Below are 18,155 nucleotides of genomic sequence, written 5' to 3'. Positions count from 1 at the left end.
ACAAGATGTAGAACAGTACAGCGCAGTATATGTCCTTTGGGCACAATGTTGTGTTGACATTTTAACCTCCCCTAAGTTGAATGTAAGCCTTCCCTCCCACGTAGCCCTGCATTCTCTTTTATCTATGTGCTGAACTAAGATTCTCCCACATAGACCTCCACTTGTCTTTGATCCCTTTCATCCATGTGCTTATCTAAGTTTTTCTCAAATGTCCCTAATGTATTGGCCTTTAACCAGCACTCCTAGCAGGGCTTTCCACACACACAACATTATATGTTTTAAAAAAAACTTGCCTCTGATATACCACCCCCGCCCCATACTTCCCTCCAATCACCTTAACAGTGTGCAGTCTCATGTTAGCTGCTTTGAGAAAAAGATGCTGGCTTTCCTCTCTATCTATGCCTGTAATTATCTTGTACACTTCTTTAAAGTTGCCTCTTATCCTCCTTTTCTCCAAAGAGAAAAGCTCTAGCTTGCTTAACTTTTCCTCATAAGACATGCTGTCTAATCCAGGCAGCATCCCAGTAAATCTCTTCAGCACTGTCCCTAAAGTAAGGCAGCCAGTACTGATCAGTGTGGTCTAACTGAAGTTTTATAGAGCTGCAACATTTCTCCATGCTTTGAACTCAGTCCCCTGAGTTATGAAGGCCAGCACACCCCGAGGCTTCTTAACAACCTATCAACTTGCGTGGTAACTTTGAGGGATCTGTGGATGTGAACTCCAAGATTCTTCTGTTCCACCACACTGTTAAGAATCCTGCCATTAACCCTTCAATATCAACCTTGCAAAATTTATCACTTCACACTTTGCTGGATTGAATTCCATCTGCCACTTTCAGCCCAGATCTGCATCCATGTCCCATTGTGACATGTAGATAAGAAAGGTCACAATGTTGGATTCATCAAAGGCAGGCAAAAAGAAAATCAATTATTATCCAACAAGAACCCTGAGTGAAAAACTAGAGCAATCTTGGGTTACACTTCAAAATCATTACAGAATTGAAGTGTGGCTTAAGATCCGATAATGACATACATGTACAAGGACTTAGCTTTAGTTGGATTCATAATTAGATTTCTGCATCTACTTGGCACCATAGCATTTTGTGGCTTAAAGATTGTCCTGGTGTGTATATGTTTTCAGGTATCCCTGTAAATTATCAAGATGTGGCATCCATTGACCCAGAGTACGCCAAAAACCTTCAGTGGATTCTGGATAATGATATTAGTGACCTTGGGCTGGAACTTACTTTTTCTGTGGAGACTGATGTATTTGGTGCAATGGAAGAAGTACCTTTAAAACCAGGAGGCATAAGTATACTTGTGACACAGGAAAATAAGGTAAGTTGGCTATGATAATATTTCTTTCTTTTCACGTGGCAGACATTTTTTGCACATCAACTTTGGCCATTAATTGTATTACAGTTGATGTGGACTGAGGGTTGCAACATTTACTGATTAGTGAAGACTTTATTGTCAGTATGCAGATTCCAGATTTTACCATAAGTAACATGTTTCAAGATGTCAGTGAATACTTCATTTGCAAAGGGGCTTTTGAATCTTGTCTAAGTATCAGAGGGCAACAAACAGATAATACTGAATATAACAACCACCAAAACAATGATTTGGTCAAACGTGCGGTAGTATATTATTTGTGAAATTATTTTTATCTACGCTGATAATAAAATAACTGGGTCCAGAACACGTGTACTCTTACAACTCAAACGTATTTCATATTACTTGTGCACAAGGAGAACAGAATGGCCCCTGTCACCCACACTGTTCTGAAATCGAACTGGAATACTGCTATTTTTATACAGAATTGGCTTATCAATTACGGTTATTGACCATTTGGTAAATTGTTTGAATTCTTTACCATTCACAATAAAGTTAAAAGTCAATAGAAACTACATGCTGTCAAGCAAGAACATGTTGTAGTCAGTAAAACAACCGCCCCTTAGTTGTTGGGTGTATTTCTCATCCTTCTGTTATTCCTATCTTGTCTGCCTCTGGCACCCCCTATTGTGTAAAGGGAGGCTATGTTCATCTAGGTTGGTTACACACTATCTCGTCTGCAGTGAACTAGGTTGGTTCCGGTGGTCTCACTTCAAAGGTCTCATTTGACTACAACTACCCAAGGCTATCCTTACCTGGATGTTGTATTACTATCTATTTTTCTATTTTTCTTTCTATCTATCTATTTTTCTTTTCAGATAACTATCTAAATGGAGTCAAGTTAGGAAAAGGGGAAGTACAACGAGATCTAGGTGTTCTTGTACATCAGTCAATGAAAGCAAGCATGCAGGTACAGCAGGCAGTGAAGAAAGCTAATGGCATGCTGGCTTTTATAACAAGAGGAATTGAGTATAGGAGTACAGAGGTCCTTCTGCAACTGTACAGGGCCCTGGTGAGATCCCACCTGGAGTATTGTGTGCAGTTTTGGTCTCCAAATTTGAGGAAGGACATTCTTGCTATTGAGGGAGTGCAGCGTAGGTTCACAAGGTTAATTCCCGGAATGGAGGGAATGTCATATGTTGAAAGATTGGAGCGACTGGGCTTGTATACTGGAATTTAGAAGGATGAGAGGGGATCTGATTGAAACATACAAGATTATTAAGGGATTGGACACACTGGAGGCAGGAAGCATGTTCCCGTTGATGGGTGAGTCCAGATCTAGAGGCCACAGTTTAAGAATAAGGGGTAGGCCATTTAGAACAGAGATGCGGAAAAACTTTTTCACCCAGAGAGTGGTGGATATGTGGAATGCTCTGCCCCAGAAGGCAGTGGAGGCCAAGTCTCTGGATGCATTCAAGAGAGAGTTAGATAGAGCTCTTATAGATAGCGGGGTCAAGGGATATGGGGGGAGGGCAGGAACGAGGTACTGATTGTGTATGATCAGCCATGATCACAGTGAATGGCGGTGCTGGCTAGAAGGGCCGAATGGCCTATCCCTGCACCTACTGTCTATTGTATTAATTTGAAGTAGAGAGAGAGAGATATCGTTGCATGCAGGGAGACATTTGAAAAGAGCAAGTCTTGTCGGGAATGAGTCACAATTTGAAGTAGTGAGTGAAAGAGAGACATCGTTGCAAGGCGGGAGCTATTAGAAAAGAACAAGCCTTCCCGGGAGTCAGTTTTATTTGAGCCAAGGACGACCAATGTCCTTGTGGACAGATTTGCTTGAGTTGTTGGGGAGGGTTTAAACTAATCTTGCAAGGGTATGCGAACCAAAGTGATAGGGCTGAGGATGGGGTAGTTGGTATGTAAGTAGATTAGAATCAGGTTTAATATTACCGGCATATGTTGTGTTGTTTGTTGACTTTGCAGCAGCAGTACAACGCTATTCATAATAATAGAGAGGAACTGTTGAGTGTGTGCCTTCAGGCTTCTGTATCTTCTTCCTAATGAGGAAAGGGCAATGAGCTGGGTGATGGGGGTTCTTAATAATGGACACTGCCTTTTGAGGCATCGTTTGTTGAAGATGACCTGGATACTACGTAGGCTAGTGCCGGTGATGGAGCTGACTAAGTTTACAACTCTCTGGAGCTTACTTCGATCCTGTGCAGTAGCCACCACCACCCCCCTCCCCCCCTCCATACCAGACAGTGATGCAGCCAGTTAGAATGCTCTCAACAGTACAACTGTAGAAATTTAAAAGTGCTTTAGGTGACAAACCAAATCTCCGCAAACTCCCACTGTTGTGCTGTCCTTGTAGCTGCATTGATATGTTGGGTCCAGTTTAGATCCTCAGAGATATTGGCGCCCAGGAACTTGAAATTGCTCATTTTTCCCCTTTCTGACCCCTTGTCTTACCCTTTTTGAAGTCCACAATCAGCTGTTTGGTCTTACTGACATTGAGTGCAAGGTTGTTGCTGTGAGAGCAGTCAACTAGCTGATATATCTTACTGTTGTACGTCGTCTTGTCACCATCTGAAATTCTGCCAGCAACTGTTGTATCATTATAGATGCTACTTGAGCTTTACCTAGCTACGCAGTCATGGGTGTAGAAAGAGTAGAGTACTGGGCTAAGCACACATCCCTGAGGTGTGCCAGTGTTGATTGTCAGCAAGGAGGAGATATTATTACCAATTTGCACAGATGGTGATCTTCTGGTTAGGAAGTCAAGTATCCAGTTGCAAGTTGTTCCAGGTCGGGTGAACAGAACTGCTGTGTTTGTACACCACAAGGTGTACAAATCATGAAGCATACTCCACCTCCTCTGCCTTTGAAAGACTCGGCAGTGCAGAGTGTAGTGTGACTGAGCAAGGACAAGCAGATGATAGGAAAAAATTGCAGTCAGCGGAATGAGCTGAAATCAGCATCACTGAGTGAGGCTGAAAGAAGGTCATAGATGAGACCTTAATATCCAAGGATACATATTGTATCAAAAGGACAAGCAGGTAGACAGATGGAGGTGGGGTGGCTCTGTTGTTAAACAATGAAATCAAATCCTTAGACGTGACATAGGATTGGAAGATGTTGAATCCTTGTGGGTAGCGTTAAGAAACTGCAAGGGTAAAAAGACCCTGATAGGAGTTATACACACTCCTCCAAATAGTGGCCAGGATGTGGGATAGAGATTACAGTATGAGAGCGAAAATGCATGTGGAAGTCCTAAAGAAGGGCCTTGGCCTGAAATGTTGACTGTTTATTCATTTCCATAGATGTTGCCTGATCTTCTCAGTTCATCCAGCATTTTGTGTGTGTTGCCCTCAAAGGGGCAAGTTAGAGTAGTCATGGGGGACTTCAGTATTCAAGTAGATTGGGAAAAATCAGGTTGGTACTGGATTGCAAGAAAGGGGATTTGTAGAAAGCCTATGAGATGGCTTTTCAGAGCAGCTTGTAGTTGAGTGCACTAGGGGAAAGGTAATTCTGGTTTGGGTGTTGTGTAATGAACCAAATTTGAGTAGGGGGCAATAATCATAATATGATAGAGTTCACCCTGCTGTTTAAGAGGGAGAAGATAAAGTCAGCTGTATCATTATTACAATAGAGTCAAAGGAATTACAGAGGCATAGGTGAGAAGCTGGTCAAAGTTGACTGGGATGCTAGCAGGGATGATGGCAGAACAGCAATGGCTAGAATTTGGATGGTGCAGGAAGGTAAATCCCAAAGATGAAACTCTCCAAAGGGAAGATGAGGCAACTGTGGCTGACAAGGGACATCAAAGACAGCATAAAAGGAAAAGAGATGGCATATAATGTAGCAAAAATTAGTGGGAAGTTAGAGGATTGGAAAAGTTTTAGAAAACAATAGAAGGCAACTAAGAAGCCATAAGGAGAGAAATGGTGAAATAAGAAAAGCTAGCTAATAATGTAAAAGGATATCAGAAGTTATTTCAGATATATAAAGAGTAAAAAAGAGGCAAGAATGTATATTAGACCACTGGAAAATGACATTGGAGAGCTAGTAATGGGGGACACAAAAATGGCAGATTGTTTTGGCAAAATGGCAAAATACACTTACTTTGCCTCAATCTGCACTGCGGGGTGCACTAGCAGAATGCTAGAAATTTGAGTGTCAGAGAGCAGGGTGAGTGTAATTGCTATTAATAAGCAGAAGTTGCTTTGGAAGCTGAAAGGTCTGAAGGTAGCAAAGTTACCTCAACCAGATGAAAAGACCCCAGGATTTTGAAAAGTGTAGCTGAAGAGATTGTGGAGGCATTAGTAATGATCTTTCAAGAACCACTAGATTTTAGAATGGTTCTGGAGGACTGGAAAATTGCAAATGCCACTGCACTCTTTTAAGAAGGGAGGGAAGCAGAAGAAGGGGAATTTTAAGCCAGTATGACTGACTTCAGTGGTTGGGATGATGTTGAAGTCCATTATTAAGGGTGAGTTTTTATACTTTGAAGCTCATGATAAAATAGGCCAATGACCATATGATTTCCTTAAGGGAAATATTGCCTGTCAAATCTGGTGGAATTCTTTGAGGAAAGGTGAGTCAGTGGATGTGCCTTTGACAAGGTGCCACACATGAGGCAGTACTAGCTTGAATAGAAGATTGGCTGACTGGCAGGAGGCAAAAAGTGGGAATAATGCGGGCCTTTTCTGGTTGCTGCTGATGACAAGTGTTCAGCAGGAGTCAGAGTTAGGTCCACTGCTTTTCATGTTATGTCAATGATTTGGATGACAGAATTGATGGCTTCTTGTCCAAATTTGCAGTTGACACAAAGATAGGCAGAGGGAAAGGTAGTGTTGAGGAAGCAGGGAGTCTGCAGAAGGACTTGGACAGATTGGGAGAATGTGCAAAGTAGTGGCAAGTGGAATGTAGTGCAGGGAAGTGTAAGGTCATGCATTTTACTTGAAGGAACTATTTTCTAAATGGGGAGAAAATTTTTAAAAAAAGAGGTGCAAAGGGATTTGTGGGTCTTTGTGCAGGATTCCCTAAAGATTAATTTGCAGGATGAGTTGTTGATAAGGAAGGCAAATGTAATTTTAACATTCATTTTGTGGGGACTAGAATATAGGACCAAGCATGTAATGATGAGTCTTTATAAAGCATTGGTGAGACTGCATGAAGTATTGTGAGCAATTATGGGCCCCTTATCCAAGGAGAGGGTCAAGAGGGGATTCACAAGAATGATTCTGGGAATGAAAGGGTTAAAGTATGAGGAGCATTTGATGGCTCTGGGCCTGTACTTGTGTTTAGAAGAATGATGGGGATCCCATTGAAACTTATGGAATATTGAACGTTTATATTTTGGATGTTTCCTATATTGGGTGAGTCTAGGATTAGAGGGCAGAGCTTCATGAAAGAGGGACAAAAAAGACACGTATGTTTGAATGCTGTTCATAGACTTCAGTTCAGCATTCAACACAATCATTCCTCAGTACCTGATTGGAAAGCTGAAACTGCTGGGCCTGAACATATCCCTCTGCAACTGGATCCTAGACTTCCTGACTGGGAGACCTCAGTCAGTCCGAATCGGAAGCATCATCTCCAACACCATCACACTGAGCACGGGGGCCCCACAGGGCTGTGTGCTCAGTCCACTGCTGTTCACTCTGCTGACCCACGACTGTGTAGCAATACACAGCTCGAGTCACATCATCAAGTTCGCCGATGACACATCAGCAAGAACGATGAGTCAGCATACAGAGAGGAGGTGCAGCGACTAACGGACTGGTGCAGAGCCAACAACCTGTCTCTGAATGTGAACAAAACAAAAGAGATGGTTGTTGACTTCAGGAGAGCATGGAGTGACCACTCCCCGCTGAACATTGACGGCTTCTCCGTTGAGATCGTTAAGAGCACCAAATTTCTTGGTGTTTACCTGGCGGAGAATCTCACCTGGTCTCTCAACACCAGCTCCATAGCCAAGAAAGCCCAGCAGCGTCTCTTCTTTCTGCGAAGGCTGAGAAAAGTCCATCTCCTCCCCGCCATCCTCACCATATTCTACAGAGGATGTATCGAGAGCATCCTGAGCAGCTGCATCACTGCCTGGTTTGGGAATTGCACCGTCTCGGATCGCAAGACTCTGCAGCGGATAGTGAGGTCAGCTGAGAAGATCATCGGGGTCTCTCTTCCCACCATTACAGACATTTACACCACACGCTGCACCCGCAAAGCTAACAGCATTGTGAAGGACCCCACGCACCCCTCATACAAACTCTTCTCCCTCCTGCCATCTGGGAAAAGGTACCAAAGCATTCGGGCTCTCACGACCAGACTGTGCAACAGTTTCTTCCCCCAGCCAATAGACTCCTCAATACCCAGTGTCTAGACTGACATCTGCATAATTTATTATTATATTGAAATCTGTCCTCTACTGTGCCTATTGTCTTTATTAATTATTGATTAATTAATTATGGCGCTGCCCTGCACTGTTTTGTGCATTTTATGGGGTCCTGTGTAGGTCTGTAGTCTAGTGTAGTTTTTGTGTTGTCTTACGTAGTCTAGTGTAGTTTTGTGTTGTTTCATGTAGCACCATGGTCCTGGAGGAATGTTGGTTTGTTTTTACTGTGTACTGTACCAGCAGTTTATGGTCAAAATGACAATAAAAAAGCGACTTGACTTGACATCTATTTAGAACAGAGATGAGACGGAATTTCTTTAGCCAGAGGGTGGTTAACCTGTGGAATTCATTGTCACAAACAGCTGTGGGGGGCCAAGTCATTGAGTATATTCAAAGTGGAGGTTGACAGGCTCTTGTAAAAGGTACAGTGAGAAGGCAGGAGAATTGAATTGAGAGGGATTATAAATCAGCCTGTTTCTTCTCCTATGTCATATGGTTGTCTTTAACCCATGCTTTATTGGAACTTCCACACTTGTTAATGTTTTGATAGTTTGATATCTTTTCCTTTTACTCTGTGCCACTATTGGCACTTGGATGACGGGACAGAAAAATCACGTATTCTTGTTTGCCACCATCATGAGTTGTGTTTGTAGAGGCATTAAGTTGCAAAGAGTTTGTTGAATGAGCAAACAGAAAAACTGGATACTGGAAAAACAAAATACTGGATGTATTTCACTATAGGAAAAAGTGTTTATTCATTTTGGACTGAAAAAGTCTTAAAACTTTGTGATTTAAAAGCTATTCAGGTCTTTTGCATTTGACTCTATAATGTTTTTGGTTTTGCAGTTTTATTTGAGCAGTGATATTTGTTTCAGGAAATTGTTCTTTCATTAAAGAATAATTTGTCATTAGAAACTTCCAATGGATTCACTGGTTTTCTTTTCTGATTACTTTTTCTTTCTAATTGAAATATGTGCCAAAATGCCAGTAATGTTTTAATTATTATAATTTTGTAAAAAGGCAAAAAACAAGGCAGTTTTTCAGTAGGTTCTTTCTCAAATTCTTGGTGATTGTACAGATTTATGAAGAGTATGAATACGATGCAGATGTTCCCAAGTAAATTACCTCTACTTTTGAATGTTTAAAGTTGTACAGGGTGCTGGATAAAGCAAGCTTTCACAATCCTGTTCTGTTGCTTGATTGAATGTCAAATGTATTTTGCCTCCCCAATCTCCATAATCTAGAAACTGAACCCTACAATCTAGAAGTTCAGGAAGCTTCAGTATTGCTGTTGAATCCCTTTTTAAGTTATTAATACCACCATTTTGTATTGCACTATTGATTCATTAACAATGCAACAGGGCTAGCTTGTTGTAATGATTAAAAGATAATTGAAAGGATCGAATGCATAGAAGTGCTATTTTTGTTAATCTCTGTGCATTGTTTCAGCTAATGAACTTCCAATTTGCAGACCATTAAATAGCTACCCTTTCTTTGTAGGCTGAGTACGTCCAGCTGGTTACTGAATTAAGAATGACTCGTGCTATTCAGCCTCAGATAAATGCATTTTTGCAAGGCTTTCATCTGTTCATCCCAGCATCCCTCGTTCAGCTTTTTGATGAATATGAGCTGGTAAGTGCTCATTGTGCTTTGCAATTTACTAAACCATGGTTATAACTAATATGTGATTAAGGAGTGGAACAAGAATAAAATAATAATGAGAGCAAGGAGTTCTTGTTTCCCCTGAATTTTTTCCACAGTACAGCCATTTCTGTCTGTTCTTTTAGAAGAGTGCATTCTTGGGAGAAGTTCAGCAAAATTTGATAAATTGTCAAGTCTGAGTGAAATGTATTTGTATGGACAGAGAATGACGTGCTATTCATTACAGCCAATAAGTGTGAGGTTATCCACTTTGGGAGTAAGAACAGGAAGGCAGATTATTATCTGAACGGTATAGAGTTGGGTAAGGGAGTAATACAAAGAGATCTCGGAGTCCTTGTTCATCAGTCACTGAAGGTGAATGAGCAAGTGCAGCAGGCAGTGAAGAAGGCTAATGGAATGTTGGCCTTTATTACAAAGGGAATTGAGTACAAGAGCAAGGAAATCCTCTTGCATTTGTGCAGAGCCCTGTTGAGACCACACCTGGAGTATTGTGTACAGTTTTGGTCTCCAGGGTTAAGGAAGGACATCCTGGCTGTAGAGGAAGTGCAGCGTAAATTCACGAGGTTAATTCCTGGGATGTCTGAACTGTCTTACGCAGAGAGGTTAGAGAGACTGGGCTTGTACACGCTGGAATTAAGGAGATTGAGAGGGGATCTGATTGCAACATATAAGATTATTAAGGGATTGGACAAGATAGAGGCAGGAAATATGTTCCAGATGCTGGGAGAGTCCAGTACCAGAGGGCATGGTTTGAGAATAAGGGGTAGGTCATTTAGGACAGAGTTAAGGAAAAACTTCTTCTCCCAGAGAGTTGTGGAGGTCTGGAATGCACTGCCTCGGAAGGTAGTGGAGGCCAATTCTCTGGATGCTTTCAAGAAGGAACTAGATAGGTATCTTATGGATGGGGGAATCAAGGGATATGGGGACAAGGCAGGAACCGGGTATTGATAGTAGATGATCAGCCATGATCTCAAAATGGTGGTGCAGGCTCGAAGGGCCGAATGGTCTACTTCTGCACCTATTGTCTATTGTCTATTGTCAAAGATGCATACCCCAGTAGAAGATGTCTTATTGTGAAAATCCGTGAATCAAAAAAAATAGAATACCTTGATATACTATGCTGAATTTCCAACTTGCTAATAAAGGTGAAAAGATTTAGAGCAGTATGCATAATCATTGAACAGATTAAAAGTGCAATCAAGCTAATTTATTAGGTTACAGAATTAGATGTGGTCTCTTCAGCCTACCACTTTCATGCCCACTTAACCCATTTTCACTAATCCTACTTGTCCACATAGGACTGCAGTTTTTATGTGCCAGGTTTTATCTGTTTCTATCACCACTGGCAGCAGATTCTAGGTATCAACTGCTCTGTGAAAATAAAAACAAAGTTTCCTTATAAAACTCCTTCCTCTTACCTTGAATCTATGCGCTTCTGTTTTTGATGCCCCATGGGCCGAAGATTTTGACTATTAACCTTAACTATAGCTCATGTATTTTTGTATTCTTATATTAGGTCACCTTTCATCTTCCTTTGCTCCATGGAAAGTAATCCTATCCTCTCCCAAGTCAAACATTCTAGTGAACCTCCTCTCGATTCTCTCCAGTGCAATCACATCCTCCTTGGATTGTGGCAGCTAAAAATGCAAATAGTATTCTATGTGTGGCCTAACAAGTGGCTTGTAAAGTTGCATTATAAGGTCTTGCGTTGCATATTTTTTGTCCTGATATCTACACCACCCTGTTGACCTATGTTGCCAATTCTAGGGGACCATGGATTTGCACCTCTAGTTTCTCTGTTCATCAACATTCCTTGGTGCTCTAACATTTGCTGTACACGTTCTCCCCTTTTGATTTGCCAAAATACATCACTTTATACTTATCAGGATTAATTTACAATTAGAATGCTGTGCCAAATGTCCTGCCAGATTTCTATCTTGCTGTAACTTTAGGCAACTTTCCTCGCTATTCACATGCCATTGGGTTTGTTTTCTGCAAACTTACTGATCTTACTTCCTACATTTGCATTCAAATTGTTAATGGATGTCACATCAGTAAAGGTCTAGCTCTGATTCATGGAGGACACTATTAGTCACTGAACCATCAAATAGGAAGCCAATGGTTTCCTGTCACCAAGGCAACGTGGATCCAATTAACCAGTTCCTATTGGATCCTAGCTGCTTTATCCTTTAGAACCAGCCTACCATGTCTTGGATTCACGTAGATAATATCTACCGTCGTCATCCATCACAATATTCAATTAAATTAGTGAGATAGGACTACACCCTGCACAAGCCATTTTTGATTATTCCTAATGAGTCCTTGCCTTTCCAAATGAATTCCTATCCCTTAGAATTGTCTCCAGTAATTTCTCTACCATGGATGGAAGGGTTACTAGCCTGAGTTTATAAACATAAGAGATTCTGGAAATGCTGGTAATCTTGAACAACATGCACACACACACACACACACACACACACGGTGGAGGAACTCAGCAAATCAGGCAGCATCTATGGAGGAGAATAAACAGGCAGTGTTTCAGATCAAGACCTTCGTCGGGACTAAAAATACAAAGGTAAGGAGGATGGGTGGGAGAACAGTAGGGGATGAAGTAAGAAACTGGGATGTAGAAGATTAAAGAAGGAATCTGATAAGAAAGGACAGTGAAACATGGAAGAAAGGGAAGGAGAAAGGGAACCAGAGGGACAAAATGGGCAGGTGAGGAGAAGACAAGGAGTGAGAGAGGAACCAGAATGGGGAATGGAAAAAGAAAGGAGGTGTGGGGGGGCGCAGAAATTACCAGAAGCTAGAGAAATTGATGTTCATGCCATCAGCTTGGAGACTACCCAGACAGAATGAGGTTTTGCTCCACTGACCTGAGAATAGTTTCATTATGGCTGTAGAGGAGGCCATGAACAGAAATATCAGAATGGGAACGGGAAGTTGAATGAAATGGATACACACCAGGCAAACTTGCCTTTTGTAGCGGACAGAGTGAAGGTGTTCGATTACCTGGCTTCTCTCTGCTACTCTTAAATGAAGGAACAATCCTCCAATCTGGTACCTTGTTTGTGCCTAATTAAAATGTCCCATCAGGGGCCTAGCTCTCTTGTTTCTTATTACATTTTGGGATGTATTGCATATGAATCTGGGGAGTTATCTACCTTGTATCTTTAAGACATCTAACACCTCTTGTATTGACATACTCCAGACCATCAATGTATCCCTCTACTCTCAACTCTTTGCCTCCTTTGTAAGTACTGATGATGTATTTATTAAAGACTATGCCTACATCCCCTGGCTTCAAAAATTCATTATCCCTTTCGTCCCCAAGGCAACCACTCTTTTTCAAGATGTCCTCATACCTCTAATATAGAATGAATTGGGATTCTCCTCAGTCTTGGCTGCCAAGGATATTTCTTGGCCTCTCTTTACCCTCCCAATTTAAACACACTTTCACACCCTTATATATTCCCCAGGGGACTCAACTGTATCTGTCAGTACTTGTCATGTGCGTCACTTTTTTTGATCAAACCATCAATACATTCAAAATTCTATAATCTTGCCATCTTTTCCTTTGCCCTTACCTAAGCATACTACCCTGAACTCTTGCTAACTGACCTCCAAAAATTGCCACTTATCAGATGTTTCACTCACAAATGTTTGCTCCTTTTCATTAGGTCCTCTCTTCCTCCACCCAAATCAGCCTTGCCACAATTTGTCTTCAGAACTAACCTTCACCTTTCCGTTATTGCCATAAAATGTACAGAATTATAATCACTATTCCCAAAATATTCCCCGATTGAAACTTTCACCATGTATCTCATTTCATTTCCTAAGACAAGGGTATAAACAGCCTGGTCTCTTTCAAGCTATCTACATGTTGCCTCCAAATTCAGCTTTGATGGATTTGACAAATTTTGTCCCATGTTATGTAATCTCAGTCAATATTGGGAACATTATAATCTTCCACTATAATACCCTATTTTTACATTTAGCTGCAATTTGCTTAAATCTTTTTTTTCTAATTCCCACTGACCATAGTATTACCCTCACAAAGTGATTGCCCTCTGGTGCCATTACATGATTCTTCTCTGTATTTCCTTCTTGCATACTGCTTTGTCACTTGAAACCTCTATACTGCAGAACATTAAGCTGCCAGTCCTGTCTTTTTCTCATGCAGTAATGTCATAGTTCCATGTATTGATCCATGCTCTAAGCTTACCTGACTTGTCTTCTTCCATTAAACTAAACACAATTGAGCCTACCAGACACCACCTCCCCCTGCCCACCAACATCATCTATCATGCCTCTGTCTACTTTGTCTGCTGGACTTGCTTTATCCTTGACATTTGAGTCAATCTTTCTGCCAACCACACTGCTACTGAACTCATGCCTCTGCCACATTAGTTTAAACACTTTTGAGCAGCATAAGCAAACCTCTTTTCAAGGATATTGGTCCCTCTCCAGTTTAGATTTGACCTTGTGCAAGTCCCACCTATCTCAAGACATTCCAAGTCCACTCCAAGACACTCCTGACTCTGGCAACAAGGAATTAATGTATATTCTGGAATCTTGCTCTTGGGCTAATTTTATTTCCTGCCAATGCTGTTGCTAGACATTGTCCTCACCTAATGGTGGAACGGTCAATGGTAGCATCATAAACTTAGTTACTGCTTCTGCTTTCCTCTCGGAGGCCATCCCTTTATCTGTTGGTTAAGGTTAATCAAAGGTTATCTATCTCCTTTCTGTGACTACCACACTAAATATACTATCGGTGACATTTTCCATGTCACAGTTGCTCCATAGTAAATTTTACTAGAGCTTCATTTGTTCTGTGGCAGACATTCTTCCTGCAAGTATTTTGGAAATGATCTCCTACATTTTGCAGGAGGAGCATATTGTTGCCCTTGCTTCCATAATCCTCTAACACCAGTTCCTACCAAGAGAAAAACAAAAAAAAAGATCATTATTAACTGTTCTTGCTGAAGCCTGATGCTCTGACTTCAAAGGCCCCTTGTAAAATGGCTGCTTTCTAGACCATGCTCCCATTCTCTCTGGCCCTCCTTTTTAAAATCTTTCTCTTGACAGTCCCACACATGCTGCCTTATCTAAACCTTGATCTATGTTTCAGCTGAATAGAAAAATAATGTCTTTGTCCTCTAATTTTTTTCTGAAGAATTTTGCCAAATGTATACAGTAATTTTAAGTGCATGGTTTGATAAGTCTTTCCACAGCAGGTGCAGGGTTTTGACCTGAAAAATTTGTCAATTTCTTTCCTCCCACAGTTGCTGCATGAACACTTAATTTGTCCATATTGGTTGTTACTCCAGATTACAGCATCTGCAGTCACTTTTGCTTCCACAGCTAATAAATTACTGTTTAGTTAATATTTACGTACAATGAAGCTGCAAATACAGATAGTATAAAATACCTTTAAATCTGAGCTTGTTTAATTTGTTTGCACTTCATGAAAAACAATTGGTGAATTGTTAGATAGTTGAGACTATTTCTTTCCCTTTTGAAATAATGAAAATTAAAAGAAATGACTTTATTACTATGACAGGACATGTCAGACTTTGGAAGTATTAGTGTCTGCCTGAATTAACTGAATAAAAGACTGCTGAAGATCGTTTTCAATTGTGTGAGGCTAACTTTTTTTAATGATATGTTCCTGAAGTGATGTCTGATAGACTTGAAGTTATATTAAGCAATTTTTCATTAACCTTTCAAGGTGAGATGTAATAATATTGGGGAAAATAATTGAACAGCTTTGATGAAAGGATAAAATGGAATTGGCACAATGCAAGTGGTTACATTTAATTTGTGATTTGCATTTTATTTCTGGTCTGAATTTTATTTCTTGGCTGCAGAGATAACAATGACAAATTGTTCTCTTAAGGAATTGCTACTGTCAGGAATGCCAGAGATTGACGTGACTGACTGGCAACATAATACAGAATACACCAGTGGCTATGATAAAGAAGACCCAGTGATAAAGGTACTGAGTACAGCTTGCAAGATAAAGTTCATTAGCTGTGTACCTTTTCTTCGAGAAGGCTAAGTTTAAGCTCTGTTATCACCATATAGTACAGGAACGCATCCCTAAAAGATGTTTAAAAAAACAAACTTGAAGGTAGAAGGAAGTCTCCATACAAGGGAAAAAAATAATATAGATTCTAGAAACTTGCAAAATCTTTTTAATTTGCACTTCACTCTTTGTGCTGTCACTTAAGTTTCTTGAATGTGGATTGCATTGTTACATAGTTGTGCAGTATAAAAATATAAGTACTTGTCATACATGGAAGATAAAGCAGTAAATGTAATGCAGTAACTCTAGTTAACATCAGTGGGGGGAAATGTTACTATCTTCAGTGAGTTATGTATTCAAAATTATAGTAAAGTATTTGGATATGTGCTATTGAGCAATGTAGATATGGTTACTTCAAGTAACTAACTGTAACTTAATGGTTAGTAAGTTTGAAAATTACACTGAAGTAGGTGGTATAGTGGTTCACTGAAAGTGGAATCATGTGTAGTCATGGTAGTGAAGAAGGCTCTTGGCCCACTGGCCTTTGTAGGTGCAGACATTGAGTACAGAAGTTGGGAGGTCACTCTTGGGGTATTGTGTTGAGCTTTGTCAGCCTGCTGTGGGAAGGATGTTATTAAAAGAGTGTAAAAAAAAAAAGTGGTAGAACTTTATAAGGATGTTGCCAGTACTTGAGGGTTAAGATATAGGGAGAGGTTGGATAGGTTTAGACTTTATTTTGTAGACTGTAAGGGACAGTGATTTTTACAAAGCTGTTTCAAACCATTGGAGCATAGATAGAGTTGGGAATCAGGAAGTAGGGGTTCAAGTTAGGAGGGAAAAAAATGTAAGATGGACTCAATTTTTAATTTTACTGAAAGTCTGTATCTCTGTGGAATAAGTGCTGGAGAAAGTTATTGAGGTATTTACATAACTTTTCAGGTATGTTATAGTTGTTACGTACCCCGTAACTGGGTCACTTACCAGCAAAGATAGAGAGGTCCGTTGAAGTCTGATGGTACTATTTTTAACAGTATTTATTGATAAAAATACACAAAAATAATATCAATGCAAACATACAGATAATATACGTCGTCAATACTAAATCTAAAAGCGCGGGTATAATAATAATCAATAAGAAATAGCTCTATCGTTGTCTAGGGGATAATGTATTGTCTGATGGAAATATAAAAGTCACTCAAGTTCATTCAGGCTGCAGCTTTTGGTTGGAGAGAGAGATGATTTTTTTAGAACTTGCCCATTTTCCTTTTTATGATGTCGATCCTTCGAAATGTTGTCGGTGGTGATCTCTTGTTTAGCTAAGCCGTCTTCCGTGGTAAGGCCTCAATCCCGGGCAACGGGAAAGGACACACGTGGGCCTTCCACCGGCTGTCGCTATTAAACGCTGTCATGGGATTTCTAGCGTTTCTCCTGGTGCGTCTGAAAGGGGTTGTTCCCCAGACCCTCTTTTATCCTTACTCACGGGGTCTCAGATGTCAATCAGGTTGGGATGATGCCATCCCCCAACCAGCCCACGTTGCTCATTCCTTGAGGACTTCGATGAATAGCACAGTGCTCAATACACAGTTCCGTCTCCAAGAGACAATGGCCGTTTCCCGTGGCTTTGTATCGCTGAGGGGCCGGGACGTTCCAAACCCCTTGTGGAGTCTGCGTCTCTCTCTCATTTCCTGGCTCTCCTGACCTGAATTAATAGCGATCTTGCGATTCTCAAAAAGGAGGGGGCTACTTTGTACCCTTCGGCCCCTCAGAGTTGGGGCACAGGCGTAACACCCCCTTTCTTCAACGTGTTTTTTTTACCAACGGAAAAAAACAAAGTAATACAGAGTCTTACAGGATTTTAGAATCTAACACAATACAAAATGTTTTTTTTTCTACAGAGTAATACAGTTATACATTCAATTCAGCATCTAAACAGTTACCGATTACATTGTCACTTCCTTTGATATCTTAACATCTTGTACCTTACTAAAGTCTTGTAGCATCAGACTCCAATTTAATAACCACCTATTTTTATTTCTTATTTTCTTTAGCAAACAAAAACTAAAGAGTTGTGATCTTAGCTTACGGGTATACTACAAAAGTTCATGCAAATACTAATCTTTATGTTACTTTCAAACTTAACAGTCAGGCTTCCATGGGGGTTGTCTTTATTATTCACATGCTTTGTCGAAATCCCGTAAAACCGGCTTCTGCTATTTAAAAATGGTATCCCATTAACCCTCGCCTCTTTTCCGGTTAATTCCCACGTGGTGAGCTTGTGCACCCTGGCGAAATAGGCTTTCGCCCGCTCCTTTCGTAGGAGTTATTTTATCAACAATGTGTTCCAAACTTAGACCGTTTCCCGAATTTCCGCACAATTCTTTAATTTTACGCAAGTTGCTAGTTTTCTCTTCAGGACCCTTCAGGCGATTAGGTCTCAATGCCAGCAATCCCTCTTTGTTCAAACAGCATTTCGAATTCTGCGGTTTCACACCATACTCTGGAATAACAATAGCGTGTAGGGCCCCTTTACCTTCCAACTCAACCTGTAATTGATTCACAGGCTTTGTGGTACCAAGCCATTGTCTCGGTAGCCTGGTTGCTGCGTTTGACATCAATTCAGACTTTAAATTTTCTTCATTCGATTTGGAAACTACACTTTTCCCTTTTCCTTCAATAATAATATTCACCTCACCACCTGTTATCTCCTCACTAACTTTTAACACACCT

The 18,155-nt window shown here is 40.6% G+C and overlaps 1 protein-coding gene across 3 annotated transcripts in view; it reads left to right on the top strand.

Annotated features, from left to right (window-relative positions):
- hace1 (HECT domain and ankyrin repeat containing E3 ubiquitin protein ligase 1) overlaps positions 1 to 18,155 on the top strand; it is a 105,462-nt gene that overhangs the window by 69,286 nt on the left and 18,021 nt on the right. For all 3 annotated transcript variants that reach the window (XM_073056474.1, XM_073056476.1, XM_073056475.1), the window contains 3 exons: positions 1,142 to 1,338; positions 9,236 to 9,367; positions 15,300 to 15,398. In XM_073056474.1, the coding sequence (XP_072912575.1) occupies positions 1,142 to 1,338; positions 9,236 to 9,367; positions 15,300 to 15,398 (428 nt within the window). The remainder of the gene's footprint in view (positions 1 to 1,141; positions 1,339 to 9,235; positions 9,368 to 15,299; positions 15,399 to 18,155) is intronic.

Source organism: Hemitrygon akajei, chromosome 9, assembly GCF_048418815.1.
Source record: "Hemitrygon akajei chromosome 9, sHemAka1.3, whole genome shotgun sequence".
Classification (NCBI taxonomy): domain Eukaryota; kingdom Metazoa; phylum Chordata; class Chondrichthyes; order Myliobatiformes; family Dasyatidae; genus Hemitrygon; species Hemitrygon akajei.
This window is presented reverse-complemented; position numbering and strand designations above follow the sequence as displayed.